Genomic DNA, 22810 nt, shown 5'->3' on the forward strand with positions numbered 1-22810 from the left:
TAAATCCCCAAATTAATCACTCCCATATAAATCTGCACCAAGGCAACAATAACCCATAGACTTTAAACAGACATCAGGCAAAGCACATTTGACCTTATGAATTCAAAATGAATTCAAAATTGCAGTTTGCAGGCACATTGGTAGGGCTTACAGCCTGGTTAGCTCTTACATGCCCCTGCCTCATACACCAACTCCCTTCGGTTCATACCTAGCTTTCCGTTTGAATATAAATTTTCCATTGTATTACTAGGTTTTTTTTTTAATTTTACCTCTCTGAACAATAATCCTTTCATTCCACCAATTTTATGAGTAATATAAACACATTGCTTGGTGTCTCCCAGCTAGTTGCAAGATTTTATCCATTCTTTTGAATGGTTTATTCAACAAATGCAAATGTACTCTTTACTTTCTATCCTTACGTTGATCTAATTAACATCTCAAATTATACATCAAAGCACCCAAACTAGCTGGCTTTAATCCAATTAAGCCAAACACATAGACACAGACCCTGCTACAAGTCCAATTTTAAAATAATTTCCAATAACATTATACACGTTAATATCTCTTCATGACAAGTATGTTAAATGGTTGTACAATATGCATATTGTACAAATTATGCACTTTAATATACATTGTGTCTCCCATAAATGGCATGTTGAGAATGTACAGCAGTAGAATATATGTATAAATGCTGGTGTACAACTTGTCTCTTTAAAAAAAAAGTTTTGCAAATTTATCGTCTAAAAAGTGTTAATACCTGGGCCATTAATTGTTTAATACTTCCCCGCTTTTACTCATAATCCGTTTGTGTTGTTTAGGTTCTTAACATGAAATATAGTAAAACAAAATACACTAAGGGCTGAATCTTCGACTCGGTGAGCGGGGATGGGGCCTGCTCGCCGAGGCGTAAAATGACGTGTGGTGACGTCGGGTGTGCGTCCTAACGTCACGGTGCGTCATTCAGACTTTCATTTCAGCGGGCGCGCAGCCAACTCAGGCACGCCCAACTGTCAAAGGCCAGTTAAGGCCATTTAACTCTTGATTTAAATATTTAATCGAGCTGCCCGTCCAACCTTAAGAACCTAGACAGCCTTTGTATTTTTCATGGAACCTCATCCATGGGCAGGATGAGGTTTCATGAATGATTTTAAATTTTAACAAAAATTTCTATTGAAATTAATGCACATGTCCCAGCTCATGTGACAGTTTCACATGAGGGGACATGTCATAAAAAATTTCTCATCACTTTATTAAATTTTTTGGACTTAAAACTAATCCCCCTGAGGCATTTCTGTGCTCTTTCGCGCACATGTGCGCACTCCTGACTCAGGCAAACCCCCTCCCCCACCCGCACAGGGAGCGCGCAGCGCTTCTGGATGCACGTCACGCTGGGCGGGCCTTAATTTGCCCGCCCACGTAAAATGGCGGAGCGGACCTGATCGGGGCGCCGATTAGTTCCCCGCCCCTCGTGCCCGTTCCACACCGCCCACCCGACAGGCAGAAAATTCTGTCCTAAAAACTTACTGCAGTTTTATCATTTTCAGAATATGAATGCTCCCACCTGCATCCTCAAAACATTAAAATCTGCCAGTCAGGAGGCAGAGTCCTATTTCATGTTCCGTTATTATTGAAATCAAATTGCCAGTACCATATGACTACATCCTAGATGTCACCAACTGCGGGACTCTGGCATGATGTGTGATTTTTAAAAAAAATCAACAACTGAAATAACTATACTCCAAAGAAGCTACCCCAGTGCAAATTACATTTAAGTAATGCAGTCTTAATATCCTACTGGTCTCCTCAACAATAGGTGATACTGTTTGAGCTTGGTTATGATAGATTTCTGGGTGCCTTGTTCAGACTGTTCTACAAGCAAGTGGATGACAGAGGCTGCTATTTGGAAGACATGGTACAATCTAGAAATGGTTTTGGCATCAATTGAAAATAGGAAGTTTGCACACCAATTTCCATTCCATAATAAGGCTGTTATGTATCGATCACTCTAAGAGATTCAGAATTTAATGGATTATAACTCCTGACAAGTGGCAGCAAACTCACGATCATCAGAAGTCTTTATGATACAATGGAAGAGGAAGGGAAGATAGTGACTAATAAAGTATGTTGAAAGTAATTATATTCTGTGATCCTAGATGGAACCTGCCACCTCTTCATTTCCCTCATCAGAGGCAGGAGATCTAGAAGTGATGGATGAAAGTATAGAAGATAAAAAGTACCCAGGAGAAGTCACAAGCTCCAGCCTCAAACTGAAATTTTCATGCAAGGATGCCAAGAAAGAATTAATAACGTAAATAACCTCACTGCTTGAGAGCTTTGTTACCTGTAGATAGCAAATAAACAAGAAGGATTGACATGCATGAAATGTTATGTTAAGTTTCTCTTAGTGCCACAGTGATAGTGTCTGTTTCCAAAGCAGATTGTTACAGTTCTGAGGCCCAGAACTGCTTGGGGTTTCAGCATACCTGTCATTGAAACCAAATTTCAACATTCCTATTGTGTCACTAATGATACATGAATGTGTTATCATGGAGAAATTGAGATGGGCAGCTCACTGTGTGGCAAACACCTTTCATCAAATCAGTCACAGATAGCAGATTATCCATTTATTCAAGCTGGTAGTGATAAACAACTCCTCCAGTGAGAGAAAATAGACAGAAAAAATAAAGTTTGCTTCCACAAAACATTTTTAAGAAAGAAAGGCCAGGCATCATTGTCATGTAATTAATTAGGTCAAGACCCTGTTGAAGACCCTAACACATAAGACAGTTTTATTTAATTTTGTTCAGGCACATTCCTTTCATACAGTTTCCACGGGTGAAATGAACTGGTGCCATTCTAACGATTCGGTGTTTCTTCAATTTTCTCTCAGTTGCCCAACGCCTGGATGTGATGGCAGTGGTCACATAACTGGAAATTATGCCTCGCATCGCAGGTATTTTGTGAGATTTTTTTTCCATGGAATTACTAATCAGTTATTTATAACGCAGTAAAAATTTTATAAATGACTCACTTGGCGTTGAAAAATACATTTTATTCAATTCTATTGGTTCTTCTATTGCAGCCTTTCTGGTTGTCCTTTAGCAGATAAAAGTCTAAGAAACCTCATGGCTGCCCACTCTTCAGAACTCAGGTATGATTGGTTTTTATAATACTTGCATTTCAGACACATCACATCATTTCCTTACATTTCCTAAAATTGTTTAACACTGGAATCATTTTCTGATATCCAGGGAAATTTTTTTTGCTGCAACTCATGATGACTATATCGTTCATTCATAAGTGAGTTGCAGCCAAATTTGCTTAGGTGCAAATCTAATGGGAGCATTTTTTTAATAGATTCTGTGCTTGTTCAAACCTCTCATATAAAAAATTGTTGAACTGCTAAAATCCATAGGTCTTTTACACGTGTTTTTTATTATCTTATATCTGTAAATATTTGTAAATTGTTGTTGAATCAGGATCCTATTTATAAAAGTTTTGCTGAATTGTTAAATGCCTCCTTCTGCAATTTTTCCATAATTTCAGCAGAAAAGAAAATTGCATTTTACCAGATCGATAAATCTTTTTGAGTTGAACCACAGTCATTGTTGTTATAGCTATTCTTGTGTGATTCAACTTATAGGCAACTCTTTTGTCTGTCCTGACTGATTACACATAAAAGGAATATACTAAGTATGCTAAAAGTAAGTTTTATTTCATTTTAAGGTGCCCAACTCCTGGTTGTGATGGGTCTGGTCATGTGACAGGGAACTATACTTCTCACAGAAGGTGAGGCCTGTGACACTGATCAGCTAATGTGTATTAATATCTGGTAGGTTGTCTCTTGGCCAGACATGCTAATATAATTCACCTGTTTTTAAAACCGGAGTCTGCAAACCCTATGGGATCCACCTTACCATGTGCCAGCAACACTCAAGAGCTCTGAATTCTATATTTTTCTGTACTTGTTGATTCACTTTTGTTGTTGTATACTAAGAAAAATAATTTCTACAACTGAGAGCATTTGGTTTCCTTTAGTTAGTTGACACTGTCTTTTCCTGAGGTTAGGTGAGGGGACCTCAAAGGGTGTGTCAGTATTTTAAGGGAGTTCCCCACACAGAAATGTTTGGAAACCACTGTGTAGCTTTAAGTTACTGTATTGTATACAGAGCCTGAACCTGAACTATTCTGTGCTGAACTGTTTAAAACACAAGGACGAATCAAGAAATAGAAAGAAACCTTCCAATCTCTTCAGAATTAACAAGGTCTAGGTTTTCTGGTAATGATTTTCCTTGAAATTAGTGGTCAATTTTTATTTAAATTTTCTATAGTTTTAAACTGTTCAAGTACAGGATGGTTTAATTATCTTACTGGCTCCTAATCTGCCTTATTAATAGATGTCTTGAATTCATTATTCATTTTTAAATTAATGACAAGGCATTAATGTAGTTTGCTATAGGATATCTCTTCTGTACAATATAGGAATCAAAAGCTTAACAGAATGACCGACTACCCTGAAAGGCTTTATGCTGTAACCATGGAGTGGAAATTACTGTTGGCAATAACAGTACATTAACACTTAACATCATTGTATACTCATTATTTCAATGGAGATGGCCTGTTTAATTTAAATGGGTTAACACACCTCTAAAAAAGTTGACAGAGAAATGTTACACAAACAAATTGGGTCCAATTTTCACTTGGCCTACTTGGCCTTAATGGGGCCAATAGACTGTGAACACCGATGCTCTAGTTAGTACAATTTTAAGGGGGCCTTCCTTCGGGCAGCCAGAGGACCCACCTGTTTTAGACCATAGGCCTCTTTATTGTGCATATCAAGATACTGTGACATAGTTAGGAGGCCGATTGCAATTTCCAGGGACACATAGCTGAAGTGGGTGCCACCCATGTTTCCTGGCATTCAGCAGCCTTACAGGCACTAATGCTGTCTGCTCCAAAAATGGTCCAAAAAAATTAAATTTTTACAAAAGAGCCAAAAGGAGTGGGAGTGCTTGCCCTGGCTCCACAATGAGACTGTGGATCACTGCCCCATCCATATTCAGCTGGCTGAACCTTCCTGTGGGCTAGCGCGACTGCCTGATACTCCACTGGCACAGCGTCAGCAAGATGCAGCAGGACACCCGTCCAGTACCTGTAGCTCACGAATGCCATAGACATGAAGCCCAGCCCTCTAAATGGCTCAGGCTTCCTGATAGCAGGAATGGGCAGACCACTTGAATGTTAAAATCTACCTCATTAAGTGTTCATAAGCTGTTATTGCAAACAGTTTAACCCATATATCTTCTCAACAATCACACAGCGACCACAATTATTCATTTGTGTGAGATGCGTTGATATCAAGCAGCAGCAGTTCATACCCTTCATTGTGAGTCAGTCCCATTCTGGTTGTTTTTACAGCTTGTCAGGGTGCCCACGTGCAAAGAAAAGTGGACAGAAATTAACACCGACCAAGGATGATAAAGAGGACCCTGAGCTTATGAAGTAAGTTTTGAACATATTGCTGGCTCTGCTCTCCTGTGGCAGAAGCTAATTCAGTTATGTTTCATAACTTGCCCCACTAGAAGCTGAAAAACTGCTAAAACTCTGAACTACCTACACATCCTGTAAATAGTTAGAGACCAGTTTGTTTTTCACTAATCACACCAGCGTTAGTTGCAGGTCAGTCAATAATACAATAGCAACAACTTGAACTCAAAGCATCACCATTAACATAACAAAATTCCCAAGGCACTTTACAAAAAGAGTTTGGGAAATGAAGAGAGATTAGGAGCAGAGGCAGAGAAAGTGACCTGAAGATTTGGTTGCCGAGCTGCATTTTGAAGATACATTTGAACATAAGGAGAGATGTAGCAAGATACGAGGATTTTACAGAGAAAATTCCAGAGTGCAAGCTGTAGTGATTCAAATTATTGTCACTGGTGGGTATACAGCAAGCTTGAGTTATAAGAATAGGGAGCGTGAGCTAATTCGTGCTATTGGAGGAAATTGTGGCAGGAGGACGGAGTGTGACTATGGAGATTTTTAAATAAAGTGTGGGTTTTGAAATCATTGGTTGAATGGTGGACAGTGATGGTTATTTAATGGGCTTTAAAAATGCTGATGGCAAAAGTTTGTGGAGAGGTGTAGAAAATGTTAGAAATTGTTAGAAATTGTCTATTGTTAGAAATAGTCCTCGTACATACAGCATAGGTGTAGAAGCTTCGGCTTGGTGAGCGGGGGCGAGGCTTGCTCGCTGAGGCGTAACACGACGTGTAGTGACATCGGGTGTGCGTCATTCAGACTTTCAGTTTGGCGGGCGCGCAGCCGACTTGGGCACGCCAAACTGTCAAAGGCCTATTAAGGCCATTTAACTCAATTAAAATAATTAATGGAGCTGCCCGTCCAACCTTAACCAGGCGGCCTTTGCATTTTTCATGGAACCTCATCCACGGGCAGGATGAGGTTTCATGAATGATTTTAAATTTTGACAAAAATTTTTATTGAAATTAATGCACATGTCCCAGCTCATGTGACAATTTCACATGAGGGGACGCGTCATAAAAATTTTCTCGCAACTTTATTAAACTTTTTGGACTTAAAATTAATCTCCGAGGCACCTCCGGACTCAGGCGACCCCCACCGCCCGCACAGGGAGCACACAGCGCTTCTGAGTGCATGTCATGCTGGGCGGGCCTTAAATGGCTCGTCCACGAAAAATGGCAGCGCGGACCCGATCGGGGGCGCCGATCAGGTCCGCGCTCACTCCCACACCGCCCACCCAACAGGCAGAAAGTTCTGCCCTTGACTTTGAATGGGCACTCTTCTTGATGATGTCATTGGAGGCTATTGGTATTTGTCATTGATAAAACTAACAATTTTTGAAGACCGCCAGCACGTTATACCTTGAATCATTCTCTTTCCCAGTTCCAGCAACCTCCCAGAGCTGGTAAGCTATGGATGGAGAATGAGATACACTTAGAACATTATGTCTGCTGAAGGTCAAAGGTGAGGTGGAGGTCAGGCATAAATGGTTGCATTGCAATTATCACTGAAGCAAAACATTTCTAACTTCTGAGGTTTTAAATCAGAGCACCTCAACATGCCAAAGCTCAACCCCTTCAAACATTTTGCCTTTTTGGGCCACTTAGGTGCAAACTATAGATCCTTGCAGGCTGCATCTACAGTTCAATTGATTTTCTCACTAGCTTGCATTTCTACCCACCTGTGGAGATTGTCCCAGATTACGTGTGGTAGCGGGTGTGATGAAAGATGTTTTACCCGCCAGCCGCAATGACGGGTTTTCGCACCATATCGTCCCCTTCCCACCTTATATGTTATGCAGTCACAGGAAACACGTGTGATCACTGGCGGACAGCCTCCGATTTTCCCACCATGCTGTTACCTTGCCACTTCCTCATGCCGGGCGCCATATTTAAACTACAGCTGCGCGCACGGTTCTTAATGCTTGCTGCCCAGGACTGCTCCGGTGAAGACATGGCCCCAAAAGCCAAGAAAAGTGCAGCCCCCCGATTCAGTGGTACATCCCTCGGACGCCTTCTGAAAGCCATGGAGCCCCGCCATGATGTCCTCAACCCCCGCTTTAGCCCATCAGGAGGCCCATCAGACTCACCACTCCAGCTTGGGGGGGGGGCAGTGGCAGGGATGGTCAGTGCCATGCTGCACACAAGAGGCTGGTCACCCAATGCAGAAAACAAACAAATGATCTCATCTGTGCGCTGGGGTAAGTCGACCATCTCATCAATCACAATTCACCCACTCACAAGCCCATCACACATTCATAGGCATATCACTCACTGCCAGCTCAAGGGACATCACCACTCAGTCTCTCACACGCACCCTCACATCTCCATCTGGCCTCCTCAGGCGCCACCATTTTGAGGCCACTTGCACAGATCAATATGTACCCCCTCACGCATCTTGGAATACCCTCCTTCCCCAGTACTGCCCTAGTCCTGCAGCCTCTTCCCTTGCCTGAGGCCACTTCTCCCCCATCTCCAAGCAAGGCCTAGCCCTGCCATATTTGAAAAGCCACCCCCGCCGTATGGCTGTTCTGGTAGGTAGAGACCTGCCCGTGAGCCCCCCTAAAAGTGATGTGGTGCTGCCTGCGAAGCCTGGTGCAAATGACCGAAGCAAGGTAAGCCAACAAATCTTGAAGTCCCAAGCGAATTGCAGCTTGCCAGGTGCAGGTTGCTAATGTACCATTGTGAAACACGTCAGCTGTCCAGATGATCTAGCCTGGGGGGAAGATTCTGACGAGCAGGGTGTATAATGAGATGCTAAAGTATTGAAATTAGGTTCCTGGCATGTGGCGATGGGAAATGTGGCCCGCCATTGAAGGGTGGAGCGGACGATCACAAACTGGTTTCACTATGGCATAAAACCGACTTTTAGCCTTCTTGACATATTGTCCGCACACACCCGCCTTGACACCCACCACCAATGGGACCAGATGATTCTGCTCTAATTTACTTGAGCATTGTGGGTCAAATTGACAGGGCTCATACCTGCAAGAAACCTTTGGGCCACAGTTTAAATGCCACATTCTTGTGTCTTTACTAACAGATATACAGATTTTCAAGTCTGTAAAACTGAGTTTTATTATTACCAAAAAACATTGGTTTCTGTCAGAGTAATTCAAAGTAATGAACACAGAAGTTGAATTCCCTAGAATCTACAGTTTTAGAAGAGGCAGCATTGGTAAAAAGAAGCCTGATTTAGAATGGGTGTGGGTTATAAATCATCATTCAATATCAGGGCATGGTAGCCTTGTGGTTACGTTACTGGACTAGCAACCTAGGGGTTCAAAGTACCCCATAATAAGTTGTGAAATTGAGTTAGTAAATCTGGTCATCTTTAGCTAGGAGGCAGCTAAGAATGATTGAAAAAGGACCTGTGTGCTACATGTGACTCACATCCCACATAACGTGGTGTCTCTTAATGTCTTCAGGGCAACCAGGGATGTACAATATCCACATTCCAAGCACAAATTTTAAAATAATTTTTAAAAATGTTAATTTCAGAAAAAGATGGACAATATGGCCTACTTTTTATTGTAAAATGAACTGACTCAGGTTGTATCAAGGTCATAGGCTTTCATTCACAATTTAGAAATGATAGTCATTACAGATATAAATATGGTATTAGAGGATTGAAATATTTCCTGGTGATTATTGTCTTCTGAAACTAGTGCTATATTGTTGACTACCTTTGCTAGTGACGTGTGCAACATCCCTGCTAAAAATAAATCTGTCATCCTACTCACTAATATCAAATCTCAACATACTCAACATTCAAAAAATGAACAATTGTCAGTTATTTCAGCTGCTTATACCTGCACAAAATCAACAGTCATTTTCATGAATTTATTGTGTGAAATACGTGCAGTATTATGCAAAATTTGGCCCACTAATTTTGCATATGAAAGCTAACTAAGTTCAGTAAGACATAGTCAGTAATATTTGCCTCAAGCATTAGAAAGGCTTTTTGTAAAACTCCTTTTGAGATTATTTTAGGATGGGAAAAAAAAATCTTGTTTTTTCTTTATAATGCTTGATTCAATTTACAAAGTAAATGGTTATGAAATACGTGCTTGCTTAGAATGTGATAACGTTAGTTGAAAGACTAATATTTAACCACAATGCACTCGTAATAATTATCATTTAAAATTTCACGAGCAGCTGCCACCTTATTCAGCTCATTTAATGTTTCAATGTCCGTTAAGCTGTGAAGGACTCCATTTTTGTGTTTAACATTGAAAGAAAATTGAGAAAACCTGATTTAATCTAGGAGACTGTATTTCTATATATAAAGGCCCTAACACATGTTTTTTTTAATTCGTTCATGGGATGTGGGCGTCACTGGCTAAGTCAGCATTTATTGCCCATCCCTAATTGCCCTTATTCAGAGGGGTATTTAAGAGTCACATGTAGGTCAGGGCAGCAGATTTCCTCCCCTGAAAAATATTAGTAAACCGGATGGGTTTTTACAACAATTAGCAATGGTTTCATGGTCATCATCTGACTTCTAGATTTTTATTGGATTCTAAATTCACCATCGGCTATGGTGAGATTTGAACCCAGGCCCCCATAGAATTACCCTGGGTCTCTGGAATACTAGTCCAGTGATAATACCACTATGCCACCACCTCTCCTAAAGGAAGGCAGAAAAGTGGTCTCACCCATTATCAGGTCAGGCGTCTTTCAGGTGTCTTGAAGCACAGGATGTTGCTCCCCTAAAGTGACCCTTCTTACATCCATGTTTTACCCCAAAAATGTATGCAATGCAAACAAAGTTCACCTCCACCCATCCCCACCCCACCCCCCTCCCAGCACAAACTTTCATCAAATCAACACTTACAGAACCACCTGTTCTTTTGTTTAACAGGTAAGTTAGATTACTTCCACACTGAACATGTTCATTGCAAGAGTTGCCTGTTTTGCTGTTCAACAGCAGTTTGCATTCATGTTGTCACTTTTTAAATTTTCTGTGGTTTGCATATGCACAGTTGACGATAATGAAATAGGAGTACCATTAATGTGAACTTCACACCAACATTTTCCCAAATTAATGGAAGTGGCTAATAACTGATTCAAGGCTCCAACCCTGAACTGACTCCCACCCTCCTGATTGATGAATTTCATTGTTAAAATTCCATTTAGAATTATACTGTTAGAGTTACTGAACTGCATGACTAAATATTTCCGAACAAATTATATTCTGAAACAGGTTTATACAAGGTACAGGATAAAGCTCCAACTGATGTGTTATTATACAGAATACTTTGTTCATATCATGTGGTTTTACAAAGCAGAGTTCATTTTTGACCTCATATCATAAAATTTATTAAATCAAATCAATACTAACTGACAGTTACAAGGTAGTGTGTTTATAATTACACTATGCACTATTAGTGAGGCTACAAACTTTTATTTTTCACATGTTTGCAATCTTAATTTGTGGGTTTATTAGGAATTGAATTTTTTTTGTAGAATAATGCATTTTTCAAAATCAAATCTTTATTTGCACTGTGAACTTGGCAATATTATGTCAGGCACTAATACCACATGTTATGATATTGCAATATCATATTATAGTTGAGCATCAAGCTGAGCTATAAGCAACAACTTCTGTTTTCTGATTGTCAGACTGTTGCCATTTTCGAGGATTCAAGCCTCCCACCAATATTTGGGTATTTCCTATTCTCTTCTGTTTCTGCAACAGTGCCACTTCAAAATCTTCCTCCTTGTTAAAATCATTAACATCAGGCTTGTTCTGGAGTTCCACACAATGTTTGATTTGATGCAGTGCAATGCTATGTTTTAGCAAGGCTAAAACCGGCAACAAAATAGACACGCTGGGGTTTTACAGCTCGTCTGAAGAGGGTGTAACACAGGCAGCCAGTTTGTTAATGATACTGCCCAAGACCAATTTCACCTCTTTTAACTCAATTTACATTATGCTTGTTTTATTTTCAGAATGAAGTAAATCCTGAAAACAGCATTAAACAGATGAATAAAATAGAAATAGGAGGCTAGTCCAGATGAATGCGTGGCTGGAGAGATGGTGCAGGAAGGAGGGCTTTAGATTTCTGGGACATTTTCTTGGGGTGGTGGGACCTGTACAAGGCGGACAGTTTACACCTGAACCGGAATGGGACCAAAATCCTTGCGGGGAGGTTTGCTAGTGCTGTTGGGGAGCATTTAAACTAACTTGGCATGGGGGTGGGATCCTGAGAGGAGGAGATGCACAGCCAAAATTAGAAGACAGAGCAAGTGAGTCTGGAAGGCATAGAAATTATAGGCCAGTTAAGGCACAAGGAATTTGGCAAGGTTGGGTGGTATTTATTTTAATGCAAGGAGTCTGGCGAATAAGGCAGATGAGTTGAGGGCACAAATTAATACATGGAAGTATGATGCCATTGCTGTCACAGAAACATGGTTGAGAGAGGGGCAGGATTGGCAGCTCAATATTCTAGGATATAAGGTCTTCAGGTGAGACAGGGAAGGAGGTAAAAGAGAAGGGGGTATCGCAATATTGAGCAAGGAATCAATTACAGCAGTAAGGAGGGATGACATCTTAGAAGGCTCCTCAAATGAAGCCATATGGGTAGAACTGAAAAACAAAAAAGGAGCAATCACATTGCTGGGAGTGTACAATAGCCCCCCAAACAGTCAGAGAGAAATAGAGGGCAGATATGTAGGCAAATTTCAGAGAAGTGTAAAAATAATAGGGTAGTAATAGTTGGGGATTTCAACTTCCCCAACATTAACTGGGTTAGTCATAGGTTTAGAGGGAGTGGAATTCTTAAAATGCTTCCAGGAGAGCTTTTTAAGCCAGTATGTAGAAGGTCCTACAAGAGAGAGGGTGGTCCTGGACTTAATTTTAGGGGATGAAGCCGGGCAAGTGATAGAGGTATCATTGGGGGAGCATTTTGCAGATAATGATCATAACTCCATTAGATTCAAGGTTGTCATGGAAAAAGACAAGGGTGGGGCAGAAATCAGAGTTCTAAATGGGGGAAAGCCGATTTTAATAGATCAGATATGATTTGGCCAGAGTGGACTGGGAGCAGCTACTTTTCGGTAAATCTGCGTCAGGGCAGTGGGAATCATTCAAGGAGGAATTAGGGGGAGTACAAGGCCAACATATTCCAGTAAAGATAAAGGGTGGGAGCAACAAATCCAGGGAACCCTGGATGTCGAGGGGTATACAGGATTGGGTGGAGAGAAAAAGGGAGGCTTATGGCAGATACTGAGGACTCAAAACAGCAAAAGCCCTAGAGGAGTATAGAATGTGTAGGGGGAACTTTAAAAGGAAATTAGGGACGCAAAAAGGGGACATGAAAAAACATTGGCAGATTAAAATAAAGGAAAATCCAAAGTTATTTTACAAGTACGTTAAGAGTAAGAGGATAGTTAGGGAGAGTAGTTCCCATTAAGGACCATAGTGATAATTTGTGTATGGAGCCGGAAGACGTAGATAGGGTTCTAACTGAATACTTTATGTCGGTGTTCACAAGTGAGAGGGACGACATGGGTATGGAAATCAGGCAGAAGGACTATGATATAATTAAAGAATTAGCACAGAAAGGAGGAAGTTCTAAGTGGTCTGGCAGGCTTAAAAGTAGAAAAGTCTCCAGGCCCAGTTGAAATGTATCCCAGGCTGTTGAGTGAGGCAAGAGAGGAGATAGCAGGGGCACTGGCAATAATTTTCAATGCCTCTCCGGCCACAGGAGAGGTGCCAGAGGACTGGAGGACAGCCAATGTGGTATCATTATTCAAGAAGGGAGGAAGGGATAAACCAGGGAACTACAGGCCAGTCAGCCTAACCTCAGTGATAAAAACAAAAAACTGCGGATGCTGGAAATCCAAAACAAAAACAGAAATACCTGGAAAAACTCAGCAAGTCTGGCAGCATCGGTGGAGAAGAACAAAGTTGACGTTTCAAGTCCTCATGACCCTTCAACAGAACTAAGTAAAAATAGGAGAGGGGTGAAGTATAAGCTGGTTTAAGGCACCCCTCTCCTATTTTTACTTAGTTCTGTTGAAGGGTCATGAGGACTCGAAACGTCAACTTTGTTCTTCTCCGCTGATGCTGCCAGACCTGCTGAGTTTTTCCAGGTATTTCTGTTTTTGTTTTAGCTTAACCTCAGTGGTGGGGAAACTACTGGAGGCAATTCTGAGGGACAGAATTAATCTACACTTGGAGAGGCAGGGATTAACAAAGGACAGTCAGCATGGTTTTGTTAAGGGGCGATCGTGTCTGACCAATTTGATTGAATTTTTCAAAGAGGTGACCAGATGAGGGCAATGTATTTGATGTAGTCTACTTGGACTACAGCAAGACTTTTGATAAGGTCCCGCATGGGAGACTGATAACGAAGGTGAGAGCCCATGGGATCCAAGGCAATTTGACAAATTGGATCCAGAATTGGTTGAGTGGCAGGAAGCAGAGGGTGACTGGATGCCTGTGTCCAGTGGGGTTCCGCAGTGATCGACATCAGGTACCTTGCTGTTTGTGGTTTATATAAATGATTTAGACTTGAAAGTAGGCAGGTTGATCAATAAGTTTGTGGATGACACAAAATTGGTGGGGTGGTAAATAGTGAGGAGGATAGCCTTAGATTACAGGAGGATATAGACGGGCTGGTCAGATGGACTGATCAGTGGCAAATGGAATTTAATCCGGATAAGTGTGAGGTGATGCACTTGGGCAGGACAAACAAGGCACGGGAATACACGACGAATGGTAGGACCCTGGGAAGTACAGAGGGACCTTGGTGTGCATGTCCACCAGTCCCTTAAGGTAGCAAGACAGGTAGATAAAGTAGTTACGAAGGCATATGGGTTACTTGCCTTTATTAGCCGAGGCATAGAATATAAGAGGAGGGAGGTTATGCTGGAACTGTATAAGATGCTGGTTAGGCCACAGCTAGGGTATTGTGCACAGTTCTGGAATCCGCATTTTAGGAAGGATGTGATTGCACTAGAGAGAGTGCAGAAGAGATTTACCAGGATGTTCCCTGGGCTGGAGAGTTTTAGTTATGAAGAGAGATTGGATAGACTGGGGTTATTTTCCTTGGAGCAGAGGAGGTCGAGGGGGGACATGATTGAGGTGTATAAAATTATGAGGGGCATAGATAGGGTTGACAGGAAGGAACTTTTCCCCTTGGTGGAGGGATCAATAACCAGAGGGCATAGATTTAAGGTAAGGGGCAGGAGGTTTAGAGGGTATGTGAGAAAGAATTTTTTTCACTCAGAGGGTGGAGGGTGGTAGGAATCTGGAACTCACTGCCTGAAAGGGTGGTAGAGGCAGAAACCCTCATAACATTTAAGAAGCATTTGGATGTGCATTTGTGATACCATGGTATACAAGGCTATGGACCTAGTGCTGGAAAATGGCATTAGAATAGTTAGGTACTTGTTTGACCGGTGCAGACCCGATGGGCCGAAGGGCCTTTTTTCTGTGCTGTAGACTTCCATGACTCTATGAGATGTCTGTGTGCACTTTTTATTGAGATCACACCCTTTTGTGTGATGTAGCTGACTCTTAAAATGCCCTCTGAACAAGAGCAATAAGGGATGGGCCTAGCCTAGCCAGTGATGCCCACATCTCATGAATGAATTAAAAAAAATTCACATCTTTTTGCTAACATTAACAAAAAGAAAGAAATCTTACCTGTGCTAACGAAAGCAAAATGGTACTTTAGGTAATGAACAAAGCAGGACTATAATATTTGACACGGTTATCTTAAGATAGATTACCTTGTACTATATGAGGGGGGCAAACATATGGATGAGCAATGTTTAACAGCCTCTTTCCCAGTTGCAACTCTCAGTGCATTTTATATCAAGGGACTGCTGTTTAATTAATCAATTATCTCTGTGCATGCTAAAGGAACAATTTACACCAGATGCTAAATATATAACAAGTTTAGCTTTTCTAATTGCTATTAAAATAGTGCTAGGTTTTCCATTAATTTCTGCTATAGCTATTATATATATATAATAAAGCAAGTGTAGTCCTCAGGTGAAACCATGTTAGAGGATGATGTAAATGGACCAGGACACACAATTTAACCCATTTTAAAGTCATACATTTTGCCATTTTATTTCTATTATAAATTCTTATGTCCATATCAGATTAATTGCTACAGTGAGCCACAGTAAGTGCTGACTTGGTTCTTGAGGAAATTTTCAGTTTTTCTGTCTGATGCAGCAAATGTCATGTCTTCTTCTACATATGTCCAGGAATACGTTTAAATAACATCTTCTTGGTCTAAACATCCTGGAGGATAGGTGAGAGGATATTTACAGTGTTGCATATAAGCCTGGCCTCCTGTTCCACCACCTCTTCATTCTCCAACATATATAATAATAAAACGGGTAATCCCCATTTGGAAATCCATACAGCAAATTTTAGGGAAATTTTCCAAACAACAAAAAATGTCTCAAGCAATTGTGCCAACAAAAACTAGAAGCCTCAAAAATAAAGAGCAAAGAAATTTGACAAAAGACCAGCTGAAAATAAAATTAGGAGTAAGCACAATGATGTAAAGCTATTTACTTCTAGTGCCCTCCTTTCCCTCATCTACATGTCTCCCTTTGGCAACATCAATCACAGGAATCAACATCTGCAAGTATTTTGACAACACCCAGCTCTTACCTAAGTACCACCTCCTTTGACCTCTGTACTGCCTCTGTGTTGTAGGGTTGTGTGTGGAGTCTTCTGTTCTGGAGTATAACTTGAGTGGTGGGAGTGGAAATGAGAGTGATTTCCACTCCACACTGACCCCTGCAATCTCGTGCTGTTCAGCTCATTACTTTTGCATGCGTGAGGAGCATGGCAAGTCTTGCAGCAGAGGCAGGTAAAAAGTCACCGTCCCCGCCCTTTGCTCATGGGGTCAAAGGACCTAGCACCATATCTAAAGGGAAGGGCATCCAAACAACCATTCACTCACTGCAAACCAGCAGTGTCAGCCTGCCTGTCGTTCCACAGGGGAAGACCTCCTGCAGATACGTGAATGTTGCAGAGCAAACAACCTGTGGCCCCCATGGTTCAGCTTTGCGTCTCTGCAGGACCTGCCCCAGGTCGAACAGGAAAGGAGGCAGGTACAGTTTCCCAGAGATGGCAGCAGGAGGCCCCCCCACTGTCTGATCAAGGCGGCCTGAGCAGAGGTCACAACAGTGGTTAGCCTTTGTGGGGCCCACACTGGAACCAGTTTGCAGTGCCGAAAACGTTGAATGATCTGCTGTGCTCCACCAGGGTGAGTGGCACCATTTACTCACTTCAAAGTGACACTTAAAAGGGCATCAGAGAGTGTAATTGTGTGAATGCAGAGGGATGTCAGTCAGGAATTCGAGTTGCAGGACTCAGCAGCAGATGAGATATGGGCACTGAATGCGTGCCAGCCATGGTGTCAGTGTTCTATCAGTTGCAGGACATCCTGCTTGTTAGTCACTTACTGCAGAGGGCTCAGGAGCTGGCAAAGGCATACGTACTCCTAAACTGCTCACCCACCCATTGGGATAACAATGAGTCCTTCTGTCTGTCTGCAGGACAAATGCACTCACAACAGGAGGGAGTGGGCCAAGACCAGTGGCAGACTGCCAGATATTTAAGCCCTCACCACATTTGAGGAGGAGGCCACACAACTAGCCAGAGAGAAGACTGGGACTGTGACTGTGCGGAGGCAAGACAGGACTCTCCCGGGAAGCCAGTGAGGATGCCTCCAGTCTGCAGTTGTCAGATGCACCAACAGAGTGAGACACTTTTTAATAAGGGAGCCTGCAGGCATCCACAATATCTTTCTCTTCTCCACTCTTAGGCCCCAGCAAGAAAAGAAAGGGGAGGAAAAGATGGCAGCCCACCCACAACTTAAACTGCATCTCCACCATCACCTCTGCGGATGGTAACTCAGAACCCTCAAAGGTCATCATCACGCATTCACCTGCACCTTTCACCACCACAGACATTCACCTTGGTGGGCATACATTCTAGAGTAGGCTTGGAGTCACAATCTGGTGAGCACATCACAGGCACGGGTCCACAGCTGACGGTGGAAGTGACAACTGAGCTCTCTGATTCTTGGAGGACTGCTGGAGACCAGACCCTTCCTGAGTCCCATGCAGATGAAAAACCTCTGGACATGGCCACAAGAGACATGTTGGAGATGCAGAGACAGGCAGCGGAACATTAAGCAAAGATGCCAGAGGCCATGCACAGACTGAACTAAAGGCTTAGGGAGTTAGGGAGGTGCCGACACACCGACAGGGAAGAGGAGCGCCAGCAGGGCACCCCGGGGGCTTCATCCCAGGACACTCCAAGGGTGTCTTGCCATTCAACCTCCCCTCTGCCAGTGACCCCATCTGCTCCAGCAGGTCAGGCCAAGGATGGTGCACCTGCACCTGTGCAGGAGACCCTTAGCAGGCTGGGGCCCTCTAGGCCTCAGGCCACCAGAGGAAGCCCACCAAAGTCATCACGGTCAACAGGGCATAGCAGTCAGCAGGCTGCCTCCACCTCAACAGTGGTTGTTGGAACTGCACCTAGGCAAAGTAATAGGAAAAGAAAGATAAAGTATTTTTGAAGGCACATCGGTGGCACAGATGTCTAACCATTGTAAAAATCTTTTTGCACTTATGTATGTGTGAGGTGATACACTTTGGAAGGAGTAATTTGACTAGGATGTATTCAATGAACGGCATGGCACTAGGAAGTTCTGAGGAACAAAGGGACCTTGGCATGTGTGTCCATAAATCTCTGAAGGCAGAGGGGCATGTTAGTGGGGTGGTGATAAAGGCATATGGGACACTTGCCTTTATCAATCGAGGCATAGATTACAAAAGTAGGGAGGTCATGTTGGAATTGTAAAGAACCTTGGTGAGGCCACAGCTGGAGTACTGTGTACAGTTCTGGTCACCACATTGTAGGAAGGATATGATTGCACTGGAGGGGGTGCAGAGGAGATTCACCAAGATGTTGCCTGGGATGAAACATTTAAGTTATGAAGAGAGGTTGGATAGAGGTTGTTTTTGTTGGAGCAGAGAAGACTGAGGGGCGACCTGATCGAGGTGTACAAGATTATGAGGGGCATGGACAGGGTGGATAGGGAGCAGCTGTTCCCCTTAGTTGAAGGGTCAGTCACAAGGGGGCATAAGTTCAAAGTGAGAGGCAAGAGGTTTAGGGGAGATGTGAGGAAAAACTTTTTTACCAGAGGTTGGTGACAGCCTGGAATGCACTGCCTGGGAGGGTGGTGGAGGCGGGTTACCTCACATCCTTTAAAAAGTACCTGGATGAGCACTTGGCACGTAATAACATACAAGGCTATGGGATTAGGTAGGTCAGGTGTTTCTCACGTGTCGGTTCAGATGCTTGGACCTCACTCCAATACACTCCCAACACGGTTTCCCCCATCATCACAGTGTGTTGTGCCCTTCGCAATCTGGCAATGCAAAAAGGTGAACACCTGCCAGAGGGCAAACTGGAGGAGGATGACTGCTCATTGGAGGATGAACCTCACAAGGCTGCTGAGGGTCAGTATGAGCACAATCACGCCATAGAGGAAGGAACACTTGGGAAAAGCACCCATAATATGTTAATCGCTGACAGGTTCCAGGAAGAGTAAAGTTAAGGGAGGGAATATGGCCACATTTCTCCTCGCCCTCAATGCCATTTTCTATCAACTTAGGGGATGTCCACGCACTTGCAGTGAGAATGAGTCCCGCATTCACACTTGCACGTGCTGACCTCATGAGTCTCCAGGCCATGATCTTTGCTTTGGTCCATGGGGCCCTATGAGTGAACTCACTCTGGAAACTGAGAGTCCACTTAGGAACAAGAGCAATGCGAGAGAAGACTTGAAGCCTTCGCCCCCATCTAATGATGCAAACGCTGCTGTGACTGAGATGTGGACATGCCTAGGGATCTCCTCCTCCCGTGCATGTCTTTTCTTCTGCCACTACCACTGAGGAGACACAAATGCTGCTAGATTATCAATGCCGATGAGCTGCCCTCACTCAGTGGTGTTCCTTGAGGAAGAAGGTTTAGAAACGTTTACATCACATATTTCCAATGAAGATTTAAATACATCTCCCTGACATCACACAAGGGTGCGGAGAGTAATTCAACTGAGGTTGACATCACAGGAATATCAGTCTCACAGTGGGACACTATCACTGAATGGGAGCAAGGCTAAACCTCAAAATAAGAGGATCCCAAAGTAAAAAAATAACACCTTCAGCTGACAGGAACATTCACATAACCATCAAGTGTGTTCACAAAAGTGCAATTTTTTTACATGTATAGCACACCCGTGACCCAAAAGTGACATCAGTTTTTCTTAACTTTTTTAACTCTACTGCTACCCTTGGGTGCAGCGCTGACACCTGCAGCAGAGGTGGAGGCAGCCTGCTGACTGCTATGTCCTGATGTTTGTGATCACTTTGGTGGACGGCATTTAGTAGCCCGAGGCCTGGAGGGTCCCAGCCTAATAAGGGTCACCTGCTCAGGGGCAGAAGTGCCCTCGGCCATCTGAGAAGTTGGAGTGGATGGGGAGTGGATGGAATCCATGGCAGAGGGGGCTGTGAGCGGTTGTACACCCTTGGAGTGTCCTGAGAGGAGGATCTTGAGGTATCTGGCTGACACTCATCCTCCCTGTGGGTGCCCGATAGCCCTGCCCTGACTCCTGGAGGAGATGGTGCACCTGGAGGGAGGTGAAGGTGCCTCGACCCCATGTCATCTTGATGGCGCCCACCAGGGTGTGTAGCTATGGAGTGCCGGGCCGAGCGTGAATCTGGCAAGGACTGCTGGGTCAAGGTTTCCATGGTAGTCACCGGCCTTCCCATGATGACCTCTAAGCACTCACAAGTTGGAACCATGACATCAGACAGAATGTGGATAGACTCCTCCAGCTCTAGTCTGCTGAGTAACTGTCAAATCTCTGCCTGATGTTCTGCCGCCTGTCATTGCATCTCCTGCATTGAGTTGGCGGCCATTTCCAGAGACTTATCATCTGACTCGGACTGAGTGGGTGGCTGGTCTCCAGCAGCCCTCCGAGTGCTGGAGACCTGGGCTGTCCCTGCCTCTAACTGCTGCAGCGACGTGTCAGTGAGGTGTTCCCAGAAAGTGAGGCCGAGCCTAGTCTACAGCTGTGCCCCACCGACCTGTGTGTCTCTGAGCTGGTGGAGGGTGCGTGGGAGTGCTGTGACGGTTCTTCCAGAGCTTCCTCTTCGGATGAAGTTTGTGGTCTCGCATTGGTGCTGGATTGGCTTGGTGGCCTTCATCTGCTAGTGCCTAGAAAATAGAAAAGAAAATTTCAGTTAATGAGCATGAGCTAGATAAGACTGCATGTGACTCAGTGTGAATGTAAGGAGTTGATGAAGTGATGGAGCTGTGATCTGTAATAGGTTGCTGGGAGAGGCTGATCTCCCCTTCCCTACAGAGCGACCCCTGTCCTCCCCAGCGAACTCGGCTGCAGCTTCCTTAAACTCAGTGAGGGCAATAATATCGGCCGTCCCTCCCCAGGTCCATGATATCTCGTGCCTGTTGTGTACCAGCTTGGCCTGTATGAAGACAGAGGGGAGGCAGTGACATAGTGGTATTGTCACTGGACTAATATTCCAAAGACCCAGGGTAATGCTCTGGGGACCTGGGTTCGAATCCCACCACAAATGGTGAAATTTTAATTCAATAAAAATTTGGAATTAAAGTCTGATGATGACCATGTAAAAATCCATCTAGTTGACTAATGTCCTTTAACCCTTCCTGTCCTTACCTGGTATGGTCTACATGTGACTCCAGACCCACAGCAATGTGGTTGACTCTTAAATGCCCTCTTAACAAAGGTAATTAGGGATTGGCAATAAATGCTGGCCTAGCCATCCCATGAACGAAGCAAAGGTTGGGTAAGATGCATGTCCCCAAGCGTGGTGAGCCCTCCCCAGAAAGGCCAGAGGATGGAGTGTGAGCAACGTGATAGATAGGATAAGCATGATAGTTGGCTCTGAAGAAGAGTCCTATGGACTCAAAACGTTAACTCTGTTTCTCTCTCTCCATAGATGCTGCCAAACCTGCTGAGCTTTACCAGCATTTTCTGGTGTTATTTCAAATTTCCAGCATCCGCATCTGCTTTTATATTATGATAGACAGGATGTGAAAGTCTGAGAAAGTGAGGGAATGAGTGTTGATATGTGTCCCCCTAATGGTTGCATGAGATCCCTGAGGAGAGTAACCGTTTGAGTGCATGATGCCATGATGTGAGTCTGATATTGGAGAGAGTTGAAGGATGACTTCCCCTGGCAAAGTAGATGAGATCAATGATCCTCTTCCTTCACTGAGTAGCATTTTGGGTATGGTTGCCAGCCGCACTGACCTACTCCACAATGCCCTCCCAGGCCAGAGAGGTGAGGCCTTTGCACCTGCACCCCTCTGATCAAGGCCTGGAGGGCCTGGTCCATGAAGCCGGGTGCTGCCTTGTTCTTCAGGCTCTTGGCCTTCCTCTTCTGGATGCCAGACATCTTTGTTGGGCTGGAAAGAGTGAGATTGTGTGTTGGACTGGCCTTTAAATATGGCGTATGGACCTTTGAACCTGCCAGCTGACAGTGTCTGCACAAATCAACTCCTGACCCTCCAGGTGATTCGGACTGATACGCACCTTTGCGTAATTAATGAGACTGCAAGCGCAGAATGGAGCACAAGTTCCCACCATTCTGAACAGCGGGGTGGCCACCCACCATTGCACATAGTCTCATTTATAGAAAATTCCGCCCATAGTGTGAGGATTAAATGGGTGAACCTCTCCACTGTGGTGTGAGCAATAGAATACCAGAAACTTCCCTAAATGTTAGGAAAATGATGAGATGTGCTTATATCCTCTGGAGTTTAAAAGAATGAGAGGCAATCTCATTGAAACCTACAAAATTCTGAAGGGACTGGATAGGGTAGATGCTGAGAGATTGTTTCTATTGGCTGGAGAAACAATCTCAGGATAAGGGGCCAATTCACTCAAAAGCTTCTGAATCTTTGGCATTCTCTACCCTAAAGGGCTGTGGATGCCCCATCATTGAATACATTTAAGGCTGAGATAGACAGATTTTTGGTCTCTCAGGGCATTGAGGGATTTGAGGAGCGGGCCGGAAAATGGAGTTGAAGCCCAAGATCAGTCATGATCATTTTGAATGGCAGAGCAGGCTTGATGGTCTACTCCTGCTCCTATTTCTTATGTTCTTATGGCCAATCGTTCCTGGCTGTACTTATTCAAATGTAATATTGAGCTAACATGCAGCTGAAGGCT

General features: G+C 43.6%; 1 protein-coding gene across 1 annotated transcript in view; it reads left to right on the forward strand.

Annotated features, from left to right (window-relative positions):
- The window catches only part of myt1b (myelin transcription factor 1b), a 68298-nt gene that overhangs the window by 16978 nt on the left and 28510 nt on the right, over positions 1-22810 (forward strand). The window contains exons 12-16 of the mRNA XM_041205446.1: positions 2154-2308; positions 2891-2953; positions 3083-3151; positions 3727-3789; positions 5419-5502. Coding sequence (XP_041061380.1) covers positions 2154-2308; positions 2891-2953; positions 3083-3151; positions 3727-3789; positions 5419-5502 — 434 coding nt within the window. The remainder of the gene's footprint in view (positions 1-2153; positions 2309-2890; positions 2954-3082; positions 3152-3726; positions 3790-5418; positions 5503-22810) is intronic.

Source organism: Carcharodon carcharias, chromosome 14, assembly GCF_017639515.1.
Source record: "Carcharodon carcharias isolate sCarCar2 chromosome 14, sCarCar2.pri, whole genome shotgun sequence".
Taxonomy (NCBI): domain Eukaryota; kingdom Metazoa; phylum Chordata; class Chondrichthyes; order Lamniformes; family Lamnidae; genus Carcharodon; species Carcharodon carcharias.